The sequence below is a fragment of the Brassica oleracea genome, chromosome C7, assembly GCF_000695525.1.
Source record: "Brassica oleracea var. oleracea cultivar TO1000 chromosome C7, BOL, whole genome shotgun sequence".
Classification (NCBI taxonomy): domain Eukaryota; kingdom Viridiplantae; phylum Streptophyta; class Magnoliopsida; order Brassicales; family Brassicaceae; genus Brassica; species Brassica oleracea.
Genome location: NC_027754.1, coordinates 42,078,941 through 42,104,633, shown reverse-complemented (window position 1 = coordinate 42,104,633; position 25,693 = coordinate 42,078,941). Strand labels below are relative to the sequence as shown.

The window sequence follows — 25,693 nt, the reverse complement described above, 5'->3', positions numbered from 1 at the left end:
GTAGTTTTTTATTTTCAATAATTTTGAACCAATAAAAATTCAATAAGTGTAACTAATGTTTTTAAAAAAATTCACAATCAATCATCAATCTCTTTAGAATATATTTTTGAAAACATGCATCTTTATGAAAAGATTTTTTTTAATTTATTTATTAAGTTTATTATGCACCACACCTGTGTAATTCTGTGTATTTAAAGTATTTTATAAATTTCAGAACAGTACACTAATACTCATTGCTAACGACGTAGAGGGAACAATAACTAATTGTCTTTCTTTTTAACTAATTTTCTTATTATTAATGATTATATACTCCCTCTGTTTCATATTATTTGTCGTTTTAGAGTCGTTTTAGAGTTAAAATTTTGTTTAGTTTGAAGTGTCGTTTTATGTTTTCAATGCAAAATTCAATAACAATATTCTCCATTTTATTTTTCTATTTGTTGAAATATGGTTAGATGTATAGATAATGATGTTTTTACTCCATTTGTTTCATTATAAGTGTCATTTTAGGTTTCGACACACGGATTAAGAAAACAATTAATTTTGTACATTTCCTATAAAAAAACACTATTACCTATACACCTAACCATATTTCAACCAATAGAAAAATAAATTTTACATAAAATTAATAAATTTTGCATTGAAAATCGAAAACGACACTTATTTTGTAACGAAAAAAATTCTCTAAAACGACACTTAATATGAAACGGAGGGAGTATTTTGGAAATATACAAAATTAAATGTTTTCTTAATCTGTGTGCATAAAACTTAAACGATAAATAAATTGAAACGGAGGGATTACTATATATGTATCACAATATTTATAGCTTCATATTTATGTCTGGTTAATTTATACATGTTTCTTGACGCTTACTATTTACATAGTTAATTCATCATTCACAAAATCACACCTGAGTAAATTTGTAACAAACAAAGTTGACAAAAATAAATTTGTCATAACAAATAGACGGTATTTTTGAAGGGACTCCTGAATTGCAATCCAAACGATCCGGTAAAACGACAGGTAGTTCATTGTGTTTAGAATAAACGACAAGGTGTGTAAAAGTTGCATTGAGTAAATGAATGGAGCTGAAACGCCTTGGAGTTGTGGGGACGTCATCTTCTGATAATAGCTAGTGGGAAAGAGTGACTTCTGCCTACCAACTAACTCATTTATTGCCTTCAATTTTTTTTTTGTTTGTTCAATGTGTCATTTTAAACGCCAAAATCAAAAGTCCAAATCAGAATTTTCATTATATTTATTTATTTACATTTAACTTTAACTTTTAGGTCCAGTGAATGATTTTTCAGTAATATGGAAACAAAGTTTCAGACAATGAATCATTTTAAAAAAACTGACTACACTTCAGAAACGATATAAAAGGATCACTATATCAAAATAAGAAACTAAACATTAGAATCCTAATTACTACTTTCTTATAACTTCTGAAAGCTATATAACTTTTTTGTTTAAAGCAATTTTAATTTTGGTTAGTACTATTAAGAAGAAACCAATAGTCAAATATTTGGATATAAATGCTACCTGTAATATTACTTGCAATAGATTATTGATTGTATGACTAACCTGAATAAGAATACTTACTTTACAACTAGTTTAATGTAGTCTTTATGTGCCTCTACTCAATATCACTGAAATAATTGTTTGTTATAGGTTTAAATGTACAACTAGAGATTGGTCCTGGTTGTTCTTACATTTTTATACATTCATATTTGTTTTTCATAATTAGTGTTTTATATTCTAATCGTAATATAACTAATTATATTCGAAAGACCTCGACCGAATCGGATAAAAATGATATTTTTGGTACAAATATCCGAATTTTTTTTCAGATACATTTGTTATTTAGATATTTTAGGTTCCTATACATCAAAACCGAATTCATCTAGACCCAGAAGGACCCAACTCAAAACTCACACATAAATTTATAATATTCAAGCGGAGCCTAATTTTTTAAAAAAAATGATACCTGAAAAGAACAACTCGTACCTAAATGGATAGCCAATGCTCATGCCTAACTGATTTTTAAACTAATAAAAAAAAATACTCTTTCTATGTGTATGGCTAAATTAAGTGAAATAGAAAGATTTTTTTATTTAGTAAAATAATTATACAGAGTGAAAAATATACGGAGTAAAAAATTAACCGAATTCGTCTAGACCCAGAAGGGCCCAACTCAAAACTCACACATAAATTTATAATATTCAAGCGGAGCCTAATTTTTAAAAAAAAATGATATCTGAAAAGAATAACTCGTACCTAAATGGATAGCCAATGCTCATGCCTAACTGATTTTTAAACTAATAAAAAAATACTCTTTCTATGTGTCTGGATAAATTAAGTGAAATAAAAAGATTTTTTTATTTAGTAAAATAATTATACAGAGTGAAAAATTAAGTGACAATAAATGTAATATATTTTTTATTATTTTATTTAAATTATTATTTTATTCACAAAACATGTATTTGAATTATGTTTTGGCTACGTAATTTTCCACCAATTGAAACTAAAATATAAAAAAACTTTTAGTAAAACAAACTAAACCGAACGTGTAACCATAAGCAAAATCCAGTTATTTTACATTTTTAATTTTATAATTGACACAGTTAATGTTAATTAACTAATAAATAAAAAATCTGCACTATTATTATTATGGTAATATAATTAATGATGTGATATTGTTAATGCAATATAATTAACGAAATTGTTAAACTGAGTGACATGTGAAAAAACAATTAATGTAATTACTAAAATGACACTATACTTTTGTTTTTATATTGCTATTCATGTCTCCAAAAATTCTCATTTATACTGCTATTTATATTTCCCAATAGTACTAAAATGTATTTCAGTTTTAATAATATAGATACATTGTATTATAAAGCCTATTATGAAAAAGTTTTTTTTTTAATTTTTAATAATTAGTACAAAACCTTGAAAATTTACTGAAAACTCTAAAATTTTGAACTGTTTATCATGCACGTTTCACATAAGCAATGAACAGAGTCACTATCATCTTCTCCAACGAATCAGGATGAACATTGTCAATTTCTGTCATCACAAATTAAAAAAATTAAGTATAGGGCCGTCTACTACAGAAATGCCTCACCCTTGGAACCGATCCGTTCATACTCCCCGTCATATGGCTGGAGGAATATTATTTCTGCTAGATATCTGATTTGTAAAGGACTAATTAAAAAGGTGGGAACAGGTTCATCTATTTCAGTATGGAATGATCCTTGGATCCCAGCCACTCGCCCGAGACCAGCAAACAAAAACCTTCACAATAATTACTCGGACCTCACAGTAGATTCTTTTATTAATCTGGAATCCCGCACATGGAATTTACAGGTAATCAGAGCTTTGGTGGATCCTCATGATGCAAAAGTTATTGAAAGCCTCCCATTAAGCAGGAACCAGATGGAGGATAGGAATGGATGACATTTTACTAATAATGGGAAATATTCGGTCCAATCAGGTTATCAAGTGGAACGAGTATACCCTGATAGGAAAAAACCACCAGAATTTTATTGGCCCACAGTAGATTCACTAAAAGCTTTTTGTTGGAAAGTGCGGTGTCCTCCAAAGATAAGACACTTCTTATGGCAAATTCTTTCAGGATGTATATCGGTCATGAAAAATCTACAGGCGAGAGGAATACAAGGGGATACATGTTGTGCTTGATGTGGAAATCCGGAGGAATCAATAAATCATGTGTTTTTTGAATGTCCTCCAGCACGTCAAGTTTGGGCTCTATCTAAGATACCATCGCATCCTATTGTCTTTACCATTAGCTCTTTTTACGCTAATATGGATCACCTTTTTTGGAGAGTCAACCCCAAAATGGATGATCATCAATTTGCATGGATATTATGGTATTTATGGAAAGGCCGGAATAACAAAGTTTTTAGCAATTTAGATATTGATCCAAGAGAAACACTTCAAAAGACAGAATTGGAATCATCACTCTGGGTTGAGGCACATTTAGCAAATGGTCCAACGAGAGAACAACAGGTACAAACCACTTCTACACTAGTGACTCATGGACGATGGTGCTTTATAGATGGATCATGGAAGGATAATGAAGTATTTTCCGGACAAGGCTGGTATAGTACACTACCAGGGTTTGATGGCTTATTAGGGGCAAGGAATGTCAGAGCACGTCTTTTACCCCTGCATTCGGAGGTGGAAGCACTCATATGGGCAATTGAATATATGAAGAATTTAAGACAGTTTCAGGTCACATTTGCAGCGGATTGTTCGCAACTGGTGAAGATGGTTTCGGAACCAGAAGAATGGCCAGCATTTGAAAGCTATCTGGAAGATATTAGTCTTCTTTTTAACGGAGAATCTACGGGCAGATAGCTTAGCACGCAGTGCCACGCAGTGCTAGGAAACAAACGTCATTCGTCGTTCACATGGATGCGAAGTTACCGATCTGGTTTACAGAGTCAATATGAGTCTGTATTTGCTGTCAAAAAAAAAAAGTATAGGGCCGTCAAGGCTCTAGCCAACCTCAGCCTCATGTTATTGATGACGTCTTTCGGGCTACTACATATTTGAACTACGCCTCTTTGTCCAATCATGTACTTCTAAGTTCTTACATGACACAGTCTACTATGTGTTTGATACTTGAGTATATGCTAACACGAACTAGCCATATGGGCCTTGGTAAACTAAGAATATGACGTTCGTTTCTCGGCTTTTATCAAAGAAGAGTATCGTTGTTCCTTTTCCCTCACATTTTTGGATGTGGCTGTATTAATTATTAATTTTTACTCCTTTGTTTCTAAATGATATATCTTTTTTTCTGTTTCACACATATTAAAAATTGATTATGCAAATATTAATTTTTATTTTTAATTATTTTCCATAATTTTAAATTAATATTTTTGAATACATACAATTTTTTGAAATTTACAATTTATTAATATTAACTAATAATATAGAATAGTAAATGTAAAACATGGAGTATCTCTTTTGAAACAATTTTTTTATTTCGAAACTCATGTACAGCTCCTAACGGCTAATCATACTTGCATACCCTTTATGCTAAAAGAAAATTAAACTTGACAACAAATTAAACTTCTTTTAAGGAAAAAAATCAAGACAGAGAGAGATATTATATTAAATTTCTAATTTTCTGTTGAATTCAGCCTAAAATTATTGATTCCTTGTAATAAGGAAATCCATTTCTCCAATCTGCGAATCCAGATTACAATAGAAAGTAAATAATTTTTCTCTCGCACAAATTATATATTTTTCCTTTTTTTTTTGTAATTTTTTTTGACAATGTACATAGAAGTTGTTCAAATCCGAGAACTACAAAACAAAATGTCTTTGAACAAAAAAAATCACCAGAACTACAAAAACTTTCCTTATGCATAATGTGTGACACAAGTTATGATTTTTGTTTGTTTAGATTCACCTTCATGCATTAGAGTTCAATCGAGTTGTCATAGATTTGAACGAATATTTAGATAAACCTGCGGATCTTGAAGACTTTGGAGATTGTAATTTGGATCTTGGTGATGATGAAGATGGTTTCTTTCTCCTATTCTTGCTCTTAGTATGAACCTTGGATAGACCTACTGGAATTGGAGGCACATCCCTTAGCCTATCTGATATAGTTGGTTGGCTTGAGCTCTGTTCAAAATCTACATTTAAAAGAAATATAAATTTAGATAATTGAGAAATTATTGAAAATGCATATAGAATTGTTCATACATTTCATCACTTAAAATGCAACCGTAAATTACCAGTGGATGAAGAAGTGACCAAGAAAGAATTTGAATGTGTTGCATGACTAAAAGATGATGCTCTTGGAGATAAAGGCTCTACTGCTGCTTTAAATTCACTCATCTTCATCCACAGAAACGATTAAAATTTTAGATCAACATCAGCAGAAAACTAGAGTTTATGGCAAGAAAACCATAGAGTTGATGGCATACTCCTAAAGTCGGTTTTTGTTTGCTAAGTAAAATACAGTAGGAGAAAAATACCCTACTTATACTAAGACAAAAGTAAAAATAAAAACAAAGAAAAAACAAAAAAAAAAAAGTAGAGAGAGAGCTTTACCCATGCAGGAGCACTGCCAGAGGAGCCCTCCCAGCCAACATGAGCCACATGCTTTACTTCGGTTGGGTACCCAATCTCCATATCTCTTTCTTTCTCAACTAATTATTTTTCATAAATAAATAACTTAATTTATCACTTAAAACATCTCTAAGATAATTGGGTGTTCCCATGTGGGTGAATAAAATGGACGATTGTGGCTAAAAATGAACCGGAATTTTTGTTTTGGCGTGTGAGGCGTACTTGTACTTCAGAAATGTAGACGTTCATATCTTAAGGTTACTTTTTTTTATAAGTTACTTCTTGTTCAGAACTTACAGATTCTAATTATATGGTACAAAGTTGCAAGAAAGTTTGATAAATCATATAACTTAGCTTAATACGATCAGAAGTAACTGAAAATATGGTAAAAATGATACCAAATATATGAGAGATCGATCTGAAGCTTTTGTAGATTCCCTTCATCTTCATTGTCATTATTGATTGTCTATGGAGAAGATCACTAGCCACCTCCAAATGTTTATATCAGCTTCTTCTATTGTAATAAGCTTAACACAACCACTATCTCTTATCTGTTACAAAAGTAATACAAAAAAACAAATTTTCTTAGAAAAATTAAAAAGAAAGAGTAGGATTGTAGGAAACATACACAACAGGAAAGCAAGGGAAATATATACGTATACATGTGATGGTTTATCCCATACGGAACAAGATTTAGCACATTCAATTTATGAGCACTCAAAAGCTTCAACAATCTATGATCCATCTGATTATAATATAGAAACATTAGTAAATAGTAACCGATGATGCTATTAAAGTTAGGAATGCTTAATTTTTACCTAAGAGACAGAAATTGCAACTCTCAAAATGACATAGTAATCCCACAATATTTATCATATCACACGCGCACACACACACACACATATATATATACATATATATATTATTTGTGAAGAAATGAAAGAGAGTTTTATTTTTCTCAAAATAAAAGAGAGTATTCATTAAGAGCAATAGTATGTACCTAAAGATTACAGATAGTGGTTGATGGAGAAAGCCTCTGAATGAACATACACAAAACATATGTGCCTCTCTAAGCAAATAGATAGTATCCCATACAGAACACACAATAAATATCAAGATATAGCCAAATTTTGATGGTGGAGATGAATGAAGGAAGAAGTATGGCTTGATCGGGAAAAATATAAGAAAGTGGGGAACCATGATACTACTTGTCGTATACAATCATATATGTTAATAATTTATTTAACAAAAGATTCTTAGTCTATTATTGTAAGAATGTTTCAGAAAATAGATAAACATTGCCTAGTCGTGATACTATAACATATAGAACACGGTAATACGTGGATGACAATGATTTGTGATTTTCGATTTTATCATTCTTATACTTTTTACAGATTTGGGTTCGAAGATTCCTGTCATTCAGCGATTTTATTGATAAAAGAATCAATTTTTGTTTTCATTTATTTTTATATAAATATTTTATTTTTAATTCTAAATTGATATATATATTATAATACATATATGTGTCTATCAATTTTTAAAGCATAACAAGTTTACGGTATATTTTTTTCTTTGGATATATTGTTTCAAACTTTCACATGTATTTGTGTTTTCTTCTATATATACATTTTCTGATTATTATTTCATTATTAAAATCGTAACTATATATATAAAAATCAGTAAAATATTGTTTTATTGTTATATTCAAAGATATTGTAACATTTCACAAATTTAGATTTTTTTTTTTAAAATAAACTTTTCGCTTCATAGATTTATATTATCGAGTAAATAATTAAACATTTGGTTTTTGTTTAATTTTTAAAATAAACTATATAGTTTAAAATTTGTTAGATTAATAATTGTTAGATAATATGATTTTTGTTATTTTAAAAAAATCTTTGTAATTTTAAAAGTTAACATCGACAAATATTTAAATATTTAACATATAGAAGTATAATATTACAACATTAAATTATATATATTTAATTTATACTATCTATAAATTCAATGGATTATCTATTATTTAAATCCAATTATTGATAGCACAATAAAAATTTTTGGTAGATCCAAAATTTAAATGATAAGATTATAGATTAAATGTAACATGACTTTTTAGGAATAGGTCCATTAGGTCAATTTTTCAAAAAATCACACGTAAATCAAAGTTGTGACTTATGTTTTAATATATAAGATTCGATTTCTTGATTGAGCGACTAGAATCATAATTAATATAGTTTGTATACATCATCATTTCCCATCAATAGTGTGTTTATATCAATCTACTAGCAGCAAATTAGTAATTTTCATAAGAAAACTTAGGAAAATATAGGATCTAGAGCAGTATGATAATCAATGGCCACAACTGTATAATGCATGCATATTGAATTAAACAATGCAACTTTCGGCAGATTTGTTCAACACACGCTTTGTGTGTTCCACCTTTCTTTGATACCTCGACAACTATAATGTTCGTTAGCTGTATATACATACAATGACCAGTGCCATACAATTTTAAATACAATGAAAGGCTGAAGCCTGTAGTTTAGGAGTTTTCTTAAAATAATCGAGAACAGCAGTATTAATAAATCCAATTAAAATATTCAGATTTTTTAATTTTTTTCGGATTAGTATTTACAAATACATAGGTTTTCCCTCGGATCTGAGTCTTTGTATTTATAACAAAAAAAATGTAAAAAAATTTATTCAAATCCATTATAAAATCAAATTTATTAGTAAATCCGTACGATTGAATAACACTTGATTTGATATAGAATTTATGAATCACTATACCAATAACACATGATTTTAATACATATTTGAAAATTATAGAACCAATAACACTAGATTTAGTTCAGATTTTCAAATCCATTAAAATACAACAACCAATAACCCTCACGTAATTATAAAGAAAAATGCAAGAGACCATTGAAAAGAGTATATGTATTGTAAGAACATCACCAACGAGTATGCTCAAATGAAGATTTTAATAACAAAAATATTTTTTTTGATGTATTTTAGTTTTTTATTTAAATTTTATTTTTAATAGAGTCTGATTAATTAAAAAAAGACACTTGTCTCTAAAACTTTTCAGTAAATTTCTAAAAGTTCATTTCTTAAAACCAATAGTTTTTAATTTTTTACTGTACTATTAATTTTAGTTTTTTTATTAACTAAGGACCTATTAGCATATTGTGGTTGGTCATGCTCTAAGGTGAAGTGATCTATGGTTTATAACATTGAAGAAATTCAAGCGCTCTATGTGATCGACTTATTTGGCCTTCGTTCCAAAATTTGAACTATTATATTATATGTAACTCGTAAATAGAGTATTGTGATGGACTAATTTGACCTAGTCTTAATCTGGTCTTAGTTATAGTCCTGTTAGGTACAGCTATGTTTATCATGGCTACGGCTAACAAGAAAAAGGAGCATATATTGCCAGGAACGATGCGATAGACTTGGTTTTTATACATTTATACGATTCCATATAAATTAATTTATCACTGATAAGTCGGATTTATGAGTTTTTCTTTTCTGGAAAATATGTATATCTCCTGGCTATAAATTTATAAGTAGAACTACGAAAAGCATAGTTTTTTTTTTTTTAACTTTCATAAAACATACCATCCACACGCCTTATTTCCTCTCTCCCCCGTAACTCAACATCTCGAGGCGCCTCCGTCGTCTTCTGCTAGCCTCTCCGACGCCTCTCAGCGTTGTGAGAGGGCCCCGTATTAGCTCCCGTCTTGTCCATATCCCTCTCTGTTATGGGTTCGATTGGTGATACAGATCTAATCTGGTCTTGAGGGCGAGCTCCGTCGCGTCTGTCGAAGGAATCCTCGCCGTGCTGAGAGAGCTCAGGTTCTGGTGCCTATAGCGACTGCACTGTACCTTTGCAGCCTCTCTTCGCCGGATTGAGTCCGCCTCTCCCGGCTACTGCAAAACCCTATCGGTTTTGGATTTCACATGTCGCTATTAATATTGTCTTCTCTCCCAAGGGTTCTGGGGTGCTACACCTTATGCTCGAGGTCCCAAGACTTCAGATTCTGAAATGGAGATGGCGTGTTTGTCTTCTATTGAATCAAGCTTAGGTGATTGCTGTTGAGTTGTAGCTTTAATTAGCTCCTCGTCCCTCCTTTGCACATATTTGACGTTGCTTGTTAGTCTGAGTTTTGATTTGCAGGTTTCAATTGATACGGGCAGTGGAGGTTTTTTCGGTTTCTTGGTGTTACAAGATCTTCACTTCAATCCTAGAGGAGGTAGTAAGGCTCACGAGTGGTGATGCTGCCCCTTTCTCTTCGCTGGCTTAGAGGACGAGCTTGGTTGATGAAGTTGAGCGCTATTAAGCTCTTGCAGTTAAAGTGTTGTCAGTCTATTGTTGGACCTTGGTTCAGACCTTGTCCCAGCTCGGACCTGAGGGCAGTCCTTGAGCGGGCCTGTGTTTGCTCTCAATGAGATGACAATTTGTTCTGGCAGCTGGATGAATCAACTTCTTGTGAGTTTTGTGTGTTCTTGTTCCCTAGTCTTTGGGTTCTCCGTGCGACTTCTCGCTCGGATTTTACAAGACTGTTTGCTTCCACGCAGAACGGCTAAAGTATCGATTGTTTTTGATTCTATGTTTTTCACTTTTTTGCCGTAGAATCAAGTCTAGAGGTTTTATATTTGTTAATCACATCTTGTAAAACCTCAATTTTCATTTCTGAAATGATATTTACAATTTAGCAAAAAAAAAAAAAAAATAAAGAAAGGGCATCGTTTTTAATTGTTTTATAATTGATTGTTTAATACTCAGCATTAAACTTTTAACTGAAAAACATTAATAAATGTGGAAGTTAGTTAACATAATTGTTTAATTCGGCGACAACAGTTGGTTAACAATAAAAATAGACAATTCAGAGCAGTAAAATAAGTTTCCATCAATTATTGCCACGAACCTACCATTTTCATAAGTTATTTAAATGAACAGACAATAATAGTCCTTTTTCTTTTTTTTTTAATCATTTTATTTTGGGCATCAGATCATATTCCAAGCCTCACAGATCCTCATGGCTAATAATAACCACACAATATTATAGTTTTATTTATTTTCTACAACAATAATTAGAAATATTTTTTTTTTTAAATGGAGAATATGTGGGTGTGCAACAAAACATAAAACTCTTCAGAATAAAGCAAAGTGCTCTTTATATTTTTTTAAAATAAAAATAAAAAAAATTCGTGTAAAAAAATCATATTTCAAAAACATCAAAATCGAATTTTCTACTTTAAATCGTTACACGGTAAGTTCGATGGATATTTTTTTGCGATACCTAAAGAAGTAAACCAAAGTGAAAACCACAAGCAGCGCAACACCGGAAACGCCACAGATGATACTCGCCGCAAGAAACACGTGCCTCATCACATGACCATGTCTGTTCGCGGCTCCGTCGTCACGCCACCACGAGTCATCGTCGCCGTCTGCCTCCGAAGCTTTTGGGAGGAGCTGAGGAGGAGGAGAATGGGAATCTCCGAAGAAGGACATCACTATACCGGGAGGTGAGTGAGATTCAGTCGGTGGTGAGCTGGACTGATACTGTAGGCCATGATCGGAAGGTCGTAAGCCTTGGGAGAATGATTTTCCGGCGAAGATGAAGACGAATGAAACAGTGAACGTGAAGATAGACGACGATCTAACGCGGTTTAAGGGAAGAGCCATGTGAGGGAGAGAGTTCTTTTTTTAATGTGTATTTTTCTCTTTAAACTAGTAAATTATGTAGATGATGTTGATGAGCTCAAACGACACCGTTTGTTATGTGGGTTCATAAATGGTTAGGTGTGACGAAGAAGATACAACCTAAGTCACCAACTCTTAATCGACAAGATTAGGTCATGATGTTCTTTTTGTTTCCTTCATTAACAAGAAATCAAGATTTGCAACAAAAAAAACACTCATCTCATTTGACTAATTTACTTCTGGATTCAATATTGAGTTCTTTAGTTTAATATAAGTACCACATGTTGCCAATTTCACAATATAACGTTTCTCTATTGTGACATGTGGGTAAAAGAACTTGTAGAAGATGAATTAGATAGCAAAAACCCAAATATCAATATCTAGTTTCATTAATATGCCTTATGGACTAAAAGGTCACAAGGTCCACCCACTAATATACTCTCCATTAGCTACTCTGAACATTAATACTCCCTCATGTGAGATTACCAAATGTTTGAAGAGTTTTGAGAAGTTAGTTCACAAAGCGTTTTGATGTCAAGCAGAACTTGTAGGAACATCCTCATCAGAAGGAGGCTGCATTGGTCTTTTAGCTCGTGGTGGTGGTCTCTTTGGTTTCACCTTATTGACTTCCTCAGATTCAACTTCAAACTGTACGATGACAGAAACAGTGCGTTAAGAAGAAGAAAAAAATTGCAAAAGCATCAAAATGAGGGTTGAAACATGGATATCAAACCTTGTAACCACAGCCTGCGACACATGCATGAAAGCATTCCTGAGTTGTATAAAACAGGGGGCATATATAATCCTGAAAGAGAGTGCTATACAACAACAACACAAAGGGTTTCAGCTCGCTTCTCTGATTGCAAATGGAATCAAGAGACAAAAAATGTAAAACTCTCATCAGAAACGTCCAAACCAAGCCCTTTTACTAAGTATACATATTTGTGCAATAGTCCAGAGAAGCAGCATCGATGCGGAAGCATCTTTACAACACTTGTTCAACTTAGATTCCTCTACCTCCTATTAACCATTTTCACATATACATGAGCTGGATGGAGACATGCCACATTCTACAAATATACATTATTAACCAAGAAGCAAGACGGTGTTCTTTTAACATTTTCTTCATCTAACCAAAGAAGTGATCATTCTCCCAATGTCTCAGTAAAACAGTATGATTAGGGTTTTACAACCTAAGCACCCTGACAATAACATTTTCCCCCAAACAAAAATGTAGACCAATGGACTTCCTTGTGAATCATCCATTATCCAGAAATTAGAAACCTAATCCACATATCGAAATCGATTTCAAATAATTTACCAGATTAACAGCGATTGTAATCATTTCATAGCTAAACCATCCAAACAAATGAGCCAAGAATCAAATTCGAGGGAGATACTTACATGGAATCTGCGTCAGAGCTGCATACTTATGCGTGCATTGACTTCCCACACGGCGGCGTCCATTGCTGCGGTATCATCTCTCTCTATCTCCCTCCGCCTTCACTCTCCGTCGGCCGAAGCAAAACAAAAAAAAAAAAAGAGCTGGGACTTTGTTTATATAATTAAGGGTATTATCGTCATTCAACAGTCCAAGCGCCTTTAAAATCAAACCGGACGGTTTCTATCAATGCCTGAAACCGGTTATCTAATCGAGCCGGTTAGTTCCATAAATAGCAAGCCGACCTCTCCCTTTATAAACACTCGAGGCCGTCTCATTCTCCTCTGTTGCTGTGCGCTCTCTCAGATAGAAATAGAGTACAATAACGAATACGAGCAGGAACCGACCCACAATCATGCATTATTGAGAAAATTTGAAATATCATTTTAGTGGATCCCTTTTTGACTTGACATCTTTTTTAATGCAGCTTTTCAGAAAGCTAACGAGGGATGTGAGATCTTATGTTCAGAAGGTCTCTTACGTAGTTACTCTTTCTTGAGTCGATAACTTTAATTCTAGTTTTTATTCCGTGTTTGGAAGTCTTGACTCTCATGTCGTTTTAACAGTGCGTTGACAATGGCAAATAAGTCAATCTTCAATTTGCCATTAATTAAGGCTAAAACAATTACCTCTGGCCTGAAATATTCTCTTGCTACTGGGAACTGGGGCCAGGCAAACGCTGCTGGCACAAGAGCTGGAGTCTCTCAGGTTAGGATATTTATTTATTTGTTCTTCCTTTTTCAGCTCAGATCATTTCCTTAGATATGGCATTTAGCTTTACAGTTTTGGTTTATCATAGTTTGTCACCAGGTTTTAAATCGGTTAACATATGCTTCCACTTTGTCGCATTTGAGGCGTCTCAATTCTCCTATTGGGCGTGAAGGTAAGGGGCCTCGTTCTTTTCCTGCACTTATATGCTGTGTCACTTTTTCTGTTAGTGCAGTTCGTGTATTTTAGTCATAGTTCAGTTTATTATTCACAAGTTAGATTGGCTTGTAGTTCTCATTATGCTAATCGAGTCGTATATGGCAGGAAAATTGGCGAAACCAAGACAACTGCACAACTCACAGTGGGGTATGATATGCCCTGCTGAAACACCTGAAGGACAGGTATAATTGTTAAATTTATAGAAATAAAGATTGTTCTGGGTTTCAGTTACTTCCATTGCTTATTGTGGCTTTGCTTTTCCAGGCTTGTGGTCTAGTGAAAAATTTGGCGCTCATGGTCTACATTACCGTTGGGTCAGCTGCTTATCCCATCTTGGAAGAATGGGGGACTGAGAATTTTGAGGTTTGTATCACTTCACAGTTGGTTACTTACTCAATTTCTGTTACTTTGTTTCGGGTACTCAAGGTTTTAACTTGATTGCAGGAAATCTCTCCATCGGTAATACCCCAAGCCACAAAAATCTTTGTCAATGGAATGTGGGTTGGAGTTCATCGAGATCCTGACATGTTGGTGAAAACTTTGAGACGTTTGAGAAGAAGGGTAAGCATGCAGTTTCTTTCCCGTTTGCAAATATTTTCGCCACTAAATTGCAACGTTTTGTAAGTGATATATTCCGTTAAAAAAGGAGGTGATATATTACGTTCTCTTGCAGGTTGATGTTAACACTGAAGTTGGCGTTGTTAGAGATATTCGTCTGAAAGAGCTCCGGATTTACACTGATTATGGTCGTTGTAGTCGTCCCTTGTTTATTGTGGATAACCAGAGGCTGTTAATAAAGAAGAAAGATATCTATCCTTTGCAACAAAGGGTAAATTTTTAGTCTTCTGCTCTCAAAATACCTTTTCTTATAACTTGATTGAACCAACATTCTTTTTATAACGCAGGAAAGTGCAGAAGAAGATGGTTGGCATCATCTAGTTGCAAAGGGGTTTATAGAATACATTGACACAGAGGAAGAGGAGACTACTATGATATCCATGACTATTAATGTGAGTAATAGAATGTCCGAAGGTTGAATTGAAAATGTGAATATATTATCTTTTGGCCACTCATTTGCACAGAAAACTCAATCCTAGTTTTGTTTCAGGATCTGGTTCAAGCTAGACTCCGTCCCGATGAGGCATATTCCAAAACTTACACACATTGTGAGATTCACCCTTCTTTGATATTGGGCGTTTGTGCTTCGATTATACCATTTCCTGACCATAATCAGGTTTTTCTCTCTTTAATTTACTTGTCTATAAGAAACAATTTAGTTATGTAAATTCAAATTATGCTAACTATCTCGTGTACTTTTTTCTGCCACTTCTGCGTTTTTTTTTTGAATTTAGTCGCCCCGTAACACGTATCAATCTGGTATGGGAAAGCAAGCGATGGGAATATATGTCACCAATTACCAATTTCGCATGGTATGTTTCTAGGCTTTCCCTCCCATCTCTTGTTGCCATTTCTTGCTATTCTGGATATAATCAGGAAGATTCTGTCATCATGAATCAGTCTTCAATAGATCGTGGTTTCTTTAGATCCTTGTTCTTTCGGTCTTACAGGTGAGTATGCCGCCACACGTGGACATTTTCTTTTGGTCTGTCCATTTATTTATACTGCAATCTTTCTGTGGGCAGAGATGAGGAGAAAAAAATGGGGACGCTAGTCAAAGAAGACTTTGGGCGCCCAGATAGAGCAAGTACAATGGTAAGACATAATTTGACACTTGCGACTCATATATTTATGTGGTGCTTATTGTTAGCGGCGTTTAACACTTTAGTGTTTCTGCTTTAGGGTATGCGACATGGTTCATATGAGAAGCTGGACGATGATGGTCTTGCACCTCCTGTAAGTATGAAAGAGAGGCTGTTTGATCAGAGCGAGGCGTATAGGGTGCATGTGTGTGAAACCTGTGGGCTCATCGCCATTGCAAATCTGAAGAAGAATTCTTTTGAATGCAGAGGTTGCAAGAACAAAACAGATATCGTTCAGGTAAGTCTCCAGATTGTGTTTATAAACGATCTTGTTTTCAATGCTCATTTGTTTGATACGTTTTTCACAGGTTCACATTCCATATGCTTGCAAACTGCTCTTTCAAGAGCTTATGTCAATGGCGATTACCCCCAGGATACTTACCAAAGGCCTTAAATCAGCTAAAGGCCGAAAGTGAAAAGGCTTTGCTCTCTGGTTTTTGTAGAACATTGTGAGCTTTTCGTGTTCTCGTTTTCTAGTATCTTTATAACAAAATCAAACTACGAGTTTGTGTTTCCTTTATTTGTATACTTTCTGAAATTAGAAACTACTCTCATGTTGAAGGAAGTAACAACACAACGTTTGCCTGAAGAAGTACTTTATAACAGCTGAAACTGACTTGAGAAAAGAAAGTGTTTTTTCCTGCTTGGTCTTAGTTTTGGCCTAAAACAATCTTTCAAATGCTTCAGTAGAGAGAAGATATGATCAGTTCCCAATGAATCCATATCTTCACAAAACATCTTTTTGTCATAACCATTCTTCCTCAAGTCTCTGTTTCGTCTCTGCTCTGAGACAGCGTTCACTTTTGAAATTTCATCTACTTCAATTAACTCGCATCATTGAGTCTGTTGCAGATAGAGAACCAAATTGAATTGCATTCGAAGGTTTTTTTGAGGGTCAAGGTTCAAAATTTAAAGCATCAAGTTTAAATTGAATTATAACCAAAGTTTAAGGTCTAATTTGCAAATATCATAAACCTTTTTAAAAACCACTAAAACATGTTGTTCAGAATCGAAAAGCAGAGTCTCCGCCGCATTTCATCACCATGAACATACTCCGACGAATCCCGGCGAATCTGTTCACAAGCAGATATTACTACACAAACAGAGTAAAAAGGACGACCCTTTACTCCAAAATCAGTCCTTTAGGAAACCCTAAATCAAGCGTCTACCCAGAACTCCAGAACTGGGTCCACTCCGGCAACAAAGTCTCCGTCGCTGAGCTCATCCGCATCGTCCACGACCTCCGCAGACGCAAACGCTTCCTCCACGCCCTCGAGGTCCCTTCCCCTCCTCCCTCTCTCTCTAAAGCAAGTACCTTTTTTCTCTCTAAAACCCTTTTAATCCTCTCCCACAGGTTTCGAAATGGATGAACGACACCGGCGTATGCATCTTCTCCCCGTCGGAACACGCCGTCCACCTCGATCTCGTAGGCAGAGTCCACGGCTTCGTCTCCGCGGAAGCCTACTTCGAAAGCCTCAAGGAACAGCACAAGAACGACAAGACTCACGGAGCGCTTCTCAACTGCTACGTCAGGCAGCTGGACGTCGAGAAGTCTCTGTCGCATTTCGAGAAGATGAAGCAGTTGGGTTACGCTTCTTCGCCTCTTACTTACAACAACATCATGTGTCTCTACACTAACATAGGTCAGCACGACAAGGTTCCTCGTGTGTTGGATGAGATGAAGGAGGAGAATGTCGCTCCTGATAATTATAGTTTTAGGATTTGTATTAATGCTTTTGGTGTTATGAATGATCTTGAGAGGATTGGTGAGATCTTGAGTGATATGGAGACAGTGGATTGGAACACTTATGCTGTTGCTGCCAAGTTTTATATCGACGGTGGGGACCGTGATAAGGCCGTTGAGCTTCTGAGAATGTCTGAAAGTAGGTTGGAGAGTAAAGATGGGGAAGGTTACAGTCATCTTATAACGCTTTATGCGAGGTTAGGTGACAAGGGAGAGGTGTTGAGGCTATGGGAGTTGGAGAAGGACGCTTGTAAGAGACGGATCAATCAGGACTATCTAACGGTGTTACAGTCGCTTGTGAAGATTGATGCTTTGAAAGAAGCTGAGGAAGTGGTTAAAGAATGGGAATCATCGTCAGGGAACTGTTACGATTTTCGAGTTCCTAGTGCGGTGATTCGTGGGTACGCTGGGAGAGGTATGGAGGAGAAAGCAGAAGCGATGCTTGAAGATTTGGGGAAGAGAGGGAAAGGTACTACGCCTGATTCTTGGGGGCTTGTGGCTGCTGCTTATGTTGAAAAAGGTGTTTTGGATAATGCTTACAAGTGTTTGAAAACGGCTTTAGATGTGGAAGCGGGGAAGAGGAAATGGAGACCTTGGGTGAAGGTGGTGACAAACGTTTTGAGTTGGCTTGGGAATGAAGGGAGCTTGAGGGAAGTAGAAAGCTTTGTTGCGTCTCTTAGGAGTTGTATGGGTGTGAACAGAGAGATGTATCATGCTCTTGTCAAGGCTGATATAAGAGAAGGCGGAAGCAACGTTGACACCTTGTTGCAGCGTATGAAAGAGGACAAGATTGAAACCGATGAAGAAACAATGGCTATTCTCAGCACAAGAAGTCACTGCTGAGATTTTCTTATTCTTCTTACTATGCGTTTTGACTTTTGAAGATGAGTTTTGCTTCAACGACCTAATAGTTGATACCACAAGCACCAGAATCTTTTTGATGTTGTTCCTCTGTTCTTGTTCAAGTGCCACTTGCTCTTATATTGAACAACTATAACAGAACGGAGTGTTGGGACACTATTTGGATTATTGAAGTTTATATTCCACTCTGTAACAACTTATGTTACACAAAAGGGATTATTATTTACACCCAAAAACGAAAAGACAAGATTGAGTTGCATGTCAACAAAAATAAACAGACTGCTGTAGCTATTTTCATTTGTTCTAATTAACTATTTGTAGTATTAGTTTAATTTACTCAAATTTCAGATCACATTAAAAAAATTCGGATCACAATATTGTAAGACTTGACTTCCAAATTAGCATGTATCTTACTATATGATCTATAACTAGAATGATGATATGTTGACAAGTGCAACATTAAGGTGAACTTAAGACCAAAAAACATTAACGTGAACGCAATCTGCTTTTAAGCTTCTTTGTTTTCACTGTATTGTCCAATATTTTTGCCAGTTAATTTATTTGTAATTGACTATTTGTTTGCTTAATTACAATTTTTTTTGTTAACACTCTTTGAAGCAAAAAGTTTCAAAACATTACTTATGTTTGGATCTGATTTCTCAAACGCAACATATATGTTTAAAAGGTTTCTATTTTTATAAGAAATAACATTCTCACAAGTTTTTTTGTGCTAATAACATTTTAATTTTATCTGGCGAAATATAACTTTGTGATCGTACATATCCGTTTTGTCTTTATGTATGTATGTGGACGTAATATACAAAGCTATATTCATCTATCATGGACGAATGTCGTTATTTTATAAGGTATATTAATTGCTAATCAGATGGATTATCTATAAACTAAATGGCCACTTGCTTATCTCGAGATAAAGAAAACCCAAAGTTTGATAAGATGAATGATTCGGCGGGATAATTCACTGTACTTATATTTCTATATCCAGATCTTGTCGTGTTCGTTTTAGATTTAAGCCGTGGTTTCCTTATTAAATTCATCACCGAAGCAAAGTAACATCGAAGTCAGAAATCTTACATCAGCCATTTTTGTCACCAATTCTTCTTCTTATCCTTTTAAATTGTAAAAATAAAAATATGACTAAACAGTTGAACAAGAATACAATTGATACGTGTGTGTGTTTAAACAATGTGCAAGTGAGTTCGTTTTTAGTTACGTTGATCAAGGTGTTTGAGGTGGACATAAACTCCCATGTTTTTTTTTTTTAACATATAACCTCCCCTGTTGATGACCCCAAGGGAGTCTACTTCGTTTTACATAAGCGCTACCTTTAATCATTTGATTTTATATATATATCCTTCTAGTCTCTAAGTTGTTCAAACTAACCACATTCATGTTCGTATACATTTAGGGTAAATAAACCATATAATCTGATACACCAACAAAATATTCGTCTAATAACATATATATCGAATGGTGATGGATTTATTATTAGTTAAGTTCTGCTTGATCGCTATATAATAAATGGCATAAATTCTCAGTTGTTCTTGTAGAGATTGATATGGTTTCGAGTTTCGACGTACGTTTCTTCGGGTTATATATACGTGACCTAATCCATTAACGGATTCACCGAACCTAGACAGCAATTACTGAAGTCGACGTCAGCCAATTTTCACACTTATTGCTTCTTATACTTATCTCTAAAACGTACAAGAAAAAAATATGACTTCAGAAACTACATGAAAAACAATATATATTTACGTATGTTTAAACATCGAACAAGTGTTTTTTTTTTGTTAGTTATGTTGATTAGAATGTACGAGATTGACAATAAGCTCAAATTCTATGTAGTGTTAGTATTGATAATCACAACGACCTCGTTCTCGTGTGATATACGCTCTCTCGTATATCATTTGATTTTATAGTAATACAATCTTATCTCCTAGTGGCTAGGAGTGAAGACTTTCTTTTCAGTTTTCACGTTTATATCATTTGATTTTATAGTCACACACAAAGTCATCAACGTAACTTATGCTACTTGTTTGTTAAAACGTTAGATGCTCACGCTCCAATTTTTGTTTATATATTTTGTTATGACCATTTAGATTGTTATGGATAACATTTTGTACAAATATAATCTATAAGTAATGGACAAGTTCTTCAAAACATGCGGTCTTATATAAATTCTTATAACCTCAATTTTTATAGATATGGCACCTAGAGGATATTTTAACCGTTACTTATCAGCTATATATCACCTATAATCGAGTGGCAGAGCTAGGAAAATTTGTCAAGAGGGTCAATTCATAATTAACATATATCATAGGGGTCAATTACCTAAAATTTACACCATTTTTTCAGTTTTCTAAAAAAAAATACATGTAAAAAAATTTTGTTTATAAATTCATATGGGGCAACTGACCCACATGCTATCAACGTACCTCCGCCACTGCTATAATCGGCGATGTCACTTGGGAGTGATATTTAACTATAAAATATTCAAACAATGTGGAAACATTGTTCTATTATTAAATACGAAAAGTAAATAAAGTAGAAGCACCTTGATTGGTTATGATAATAAAGTTGATAAGTAATGTACAGAGCAGAATAGATAATTGATAGCGCTTATAATATATTGACCAAAAGCACTTTCTTATAATCCCGTGGTTTAATAACTAATCACACACTTATTATACTGAAACCTCTATAAATTAATAATGTTGAGACTATACCAAAACTATAATTTTTTTTATTAATTTGTAGAGATATTAATTTATCGATATACTAATTGAACCAAAAATTTAATTTTAAACTATAATATTATATTATTTTATAGAGATATTTAGTGTACATTACTTTATAGAATATTAATTTAAAAATATTATACTGTACTTATTTAAAGAGCTGTTAGTGGAAACGTCAAGTTGAAGATGCAATCATAGTTTGAGCTGTGGAATCAAAGTCAAAAGGTGCCACTTTTGTCTATTGGTAATATTTATTCATATCGTTCTTGCAGTTTCCACGTAGTAACCACCGATCACTAATGGCCAAATTGTTTTCTAAGAGAAAGTAAATCGACCAAAATTGTGGTTGGCAGTGAATATTCGTTCCGTTCCAAAAAAATCCATGTTTTAGAAATAAATTTCGTTTCAAAAAGATACATTCTTTTATATATTTTCAAAGCATAAATTAATTGAAAATTGTAAACTTCAAAAAACTTAATTGTGTTTATTAAAATTCTACTGGTTAATTTTTTTAGGAAATAGTTAATTACAAAAAATAATGCATTGATAACTAAAATATGATATATTTTCTTAGTAAATGTGAAAAAATTAAAACATACATTTTTCTGAAAAAAAGACGCCAAATAATTTATACATTACAGTTTTACTAGTGATACTAGTGATATAATTTTTCCATGAAAAGTTTTAGTCAGCCCTTTGGAGTCAGATATAAATCCCAAAACTTGGTTAAATATGTATTAACTACCGTGTCATTGGTTTGTGATATTGAATTCTAAAAGTATTTCAGAAGTTAAAAACATAGGCATAGTATTATTTATTACTAACTTCTACTTTTTAGCCACAACCATTTAGTCTATTAATTTTTTTAAATAAAAGTTCTGATTTTTCTGAATGTCATTTTCGTTGGTAGACATAAAGCTTTTTTGGTTGGATGAATTTAGAAATATTTAAACTGAATTTGGAGAACAGCTTGCAAACGAAACATCCTTCAAGTTTCCATTTGATTCCTCGAATTGGCTGCTTAATTATCATGCTTAAAAATGTGTACTATAAAGTTAACAAACCTCACTTGTTAGTCTTATAAGAATTTGTCGTTATATATAAGTTGGTGGTTAGTTATTGTCCTAATGGTCCACATTAATTAATCTCTAGCGTGTTTCTTTTGAGTTTTTCTTTAATTTACCTGCCCAAAAACAGGCGGAAATTGAATCAAATTGTTATTACGTGTTCCAGTCTCGTGTTATGTTTGGTTTAGAAGATTTCGTAGGATCAACTTATTCTTGATAACTTGTAGTAATTTGTTTTACCAACAATCATCGCACTAAATCGATGATTCGAAATGATCAAAGATGTTCTATATGAATTTATAATATAGATTAACTAGTATTGTTTTGCATGTGATTTTCAGTGTTGTAGTATTTCAAATAAGGGTATGTTACAAGATTAGTCAAAGGTTCGGAAACGCCCATAAAGCTCAGTCTAAACCGTTCACGAATACGATAAAGCAAATATGACTTCTGGTTTCATTTGGTTCATCGAAGAAGAAACAAGTTCTCGCATTGATGGAGAGAAGTTTTTAATGCTAGCCATGTGATTAAAGCAGAGTGTGGGATACCTTGAAAAAACCCAGACAATACGACTCCTGTTTGGTTATTGGTGGCTTACTTGTAGCCTTTGGTCGAGAAAGTTGGCTTGTAGTCATCCTGAACGTGTCTCTATTAGTGAATATTCGGACCAGCTACATGAGTGAGAGAAGGGACAGTGAGAGAATACAGCAGCAATATATCACAGATGACTTGGCCACAACAACGACGAATTAGCTATTTATCGCCACTAGCAGCTTCAACTAACCACTAGCAGCTTCAACTAATGTTGTAGCTAGCTGTTGGACCTTTTAAAACCGTGTTTTCATATCATGTAAGAGATAAGAAAGCGACCCATACCAAACAGGGGCGAAACCAGGAAATTTTTCAGGTGGATGCACTACTAATATTAAAATTAAAATATTAAATAATTTTTAAAAATATTATTTAAAATTAAAATAAGATATAATATGAAAATAAATGTAATAAAATATTGATATTAATACATTATAAATTAATCATTGCTTGAAGTAAGGTATCACTTCTTAGTTTGTGATATTTTCAAGCAATTGTTTGGTAAATCAAAATGAGATACACTTAAAATGATCTCACATTCGTTTGGATAGGGTGGTTTCCACTAATTTCATTGCATAAAAACATTTTTTCATGATTTGCACCAGTAACAGGTAAATTCAAAACCAATTTCAAAAGTTTACAAATTAAAAGATATGTAATTAAATAACTAAATTACTTTTTCGTCGATGATAAAAAAACAAAATTTATCTAAAGTCAAATTAGTCATTGTTTAAAACTTTAGGACTTCTGTGTAAAATTCAAATACTATTCGAATAATTACATATCCTAGTGGAAACAAATCAAAATATTTTCTAAAAGAAATTTTGGAAATAAAAATATATTTTTAAAGTTTTTTGCATGTCACGTTAATAGTTACTAGTTACTCTTACTACTAGTTAGAGATTTATGATTTTAGCAGAAAAAATTGAAAACTATAATTGGGCTTTAAAAGTTTCTTTTATTTTTTGTGGGCTAAGCTATTCTTTTTTTGGAATTCAGTTTGTTTTGTTTTTCATTTGCCCTTAATCTAAATTTTAATGAGTGCACAATTAAAAATTCTAATGGGTACACATATAAAATTACTTAGCATTTACACTTTTTTTTTTTTAAAATATGGGTGCTACCCCTTCCCTATCATGTGGCTTCCCTGATACCAGACCAATCATCAAAACCAAACTAATCGTCCAAACTTACACCAAATCTAAGAACTTGCATACTACTAGCATCCCAAATTACATCTGCAAATTAAAACTCATTCTTAATGTATACTCCTTCTGTTTCATATTAAGTGTCATTTTGACATTGTGCACACAGATTAAGGAAACAATTAATTTTGTATATTTTCTCTATAAAATCACAATTACCTATATATCTAACCATATTTCGACTAATAGAAAAATAAATTACTGCATAAAATTAATAAATTTTGCATTGAAAATCGAAAACGACACTTATTTTGTAACGAAATATGGTTGACATTGTGCACACATATTAAGGAAACAATTAATTTTGTATATTTTCTCTATAAAATCACAATTACCTATATATCTAACCATATTTTGACCAATAGAAAAATAAATTACTGCATACAATTAATAAATTTTGCATTGAAAAACGAAAACGACACTTATTTTGTAACGAAAAAAATTCTCTATAACGACACTTAATATGAAACGGATGGAATATTAATTTGACAACCAACCGTAGAAAACAGCAAAATCAAACACCAGTTTGGTATCACAATATCTAACATTTTAATTCGTAGTTTAAATGTGTATGTATATTATAAATATTATTTTGACAACTAAATATTTGTTTTTGTTGTTGAAAAAGTAAATGTTCCTTTTACGATTTCAACATATCGTATACACATGCACTACGTACTTTGCGTGACGCTTCACATATATGGTTAGTCTGTTTTAAGCTGAAAATACACGATTACCCAAATTAACCTTACATCATTATAAAGAGATATCTAACTCTATGAACTAACTAATCATGAGATTAAATAGACTTATTCTAGCGAGAATAGAAGCTCAATCAGACTACATAAGCTGACATCTAAAAAAACAAAATAAGCAAATTAAATAAAATTGTCAAACCGAGAAAACTTTTGGGAATTAGGAATTATAGTAACTCTTACCGAGTCCTATTAAACGAAGGTATTGAATTTTGCAACGCATATTTAAAAAAACTTTCTTATTAATCGTTTAGTAAGTTTTTGGGGAAAGAAGTTTTTAATCAACGAATATGGACACTTCAACGACTGACCTTAAAACCCTAAATTCAAGGTATGTTCTTAACCAAGATGTATGATAGCCTTTTTCAGTAACTCATTTAGTAAGACGTATCGTTTCGCTGGTGAAGAACAAAATTTGGGACATCATTAGAATATAGTTTTCTTCTTCCTACGGGTAATTCATGCGACGTAAAACTTCGAAAATATTTCACAGTATCTATGAATCTAGACATTCGAATATGAGTTTTTATGTATTTCACATCCTTATAATAAATATCAATAAACATTTAATTTATATCAAAGTTTTGATTATCAATACCAAACATGTTGGTATTTGTCTATCTAAATATGAAATAAAATATCATTATATGTTTGAAAGTTAGACACACAAAAAGATCTAACACAACTAGAAGAGAGTACCAAAACGTCTCAAAGATTGGACTTAAATTAGGGATTTAAATGACCAATTAAGAAGA

At 33.1% G+C, this 25,693-nt stretch overlaps 3 protein-coding genes, 1 long non-coding RNA gene and 1 pseudogene across 4 annotated transcripts; 2 read left to right on the top strand and 3 right to left on the bottom strand.

Moving 5' to 3' along the window:
• Nucleotides 1–5,195: 5,195 nt before the first annotated feature.
• On the bottom strand, nt 5,196–7,353 carry LOC106304480 (CRIB domain-containing protein RIC11-like). Its single transcript, XM_013740887.1, has 5 exons — nt 7,116–7,353; nt 6,514–6,666; nt 6,098–6,195; nt 5,779–5,881; nt 5,196–5,676 (listed from the first exon to the last, which is right to left on the bottom strand). Exons 2-5 carry the CDS (start codon nt 6,569–6,571, stop codon nt 5,450–5,452), a joined length of 486 nt encoding a protein of 161 aa, XP_013596341.1. The 5' UTR covers nt 6,572–6,666; nt 7,116–7,353; the 3' UTR covers nt 5,196–5,449.
• Nucleotides 7,354–11,243: 3,890 nt separating this feature from the next.
• Nucleotides 11,244–11,979, bottom strand: LOC106304496. Its single transcript, XM_013740901.1, has one exon. The coding sequence runs from the start codon at nt 11,808–11,810 to the stop codon at nt 11,388–11,390; it is 423 nt and encodes a 140-aa protein (XP_013596355.1). The 5' UTR covers nt 11,811–11,979; the 3' UTR covers nt 11,244–11,387.
• A 186-nt stretch (nt 11,980–12,165) lies between these two features.
• Nucleotides 12,166–13,339, bottom strand: LOC106304824. The gene is made up of 3 exons (XR_001262844.1): nt 13,233–13,339; nt 12,562–12,646; nt 12,166–12,476 (listed from the first exon to the last, which is right to left on the bottom strand). It is a non-coding gene; the product is annotated as an uncharacterized LOC106304824 (long non-coding RNA).
• A 336-nt stretch (nt 13,340–13,675) lies between these two features.
• On the top strand, nt 13,676–16,387 carry LOC106303344 (annotated as a pseudogene).
• Nucleotides 16,388–16,965: 578 nt separating this feature from the next.
• Nucleotides 16,966–18,620, top strand: LOC106301790 (pentatricopeptide repeat-containing protein At4g21705, mitochondrial). Its single transcript, XM_013738265.1, has 2 exons — nt 16,966–17,233; nt 17,311–18,620. Exons 1-2 carry the CDS (start codon nt 17,000–17,002, stop codon nt 18,541–18,543), a joined length of 1,467 nt encoding a protein of 488 aa, XP_013593719.1. The 5' UTR covers nt 16,966–16,999; the 3' UTR covers nt 18,544–18,620.
• Nucleotides 18,621–25,693: the final 7,073 nt, after the last annotated feature.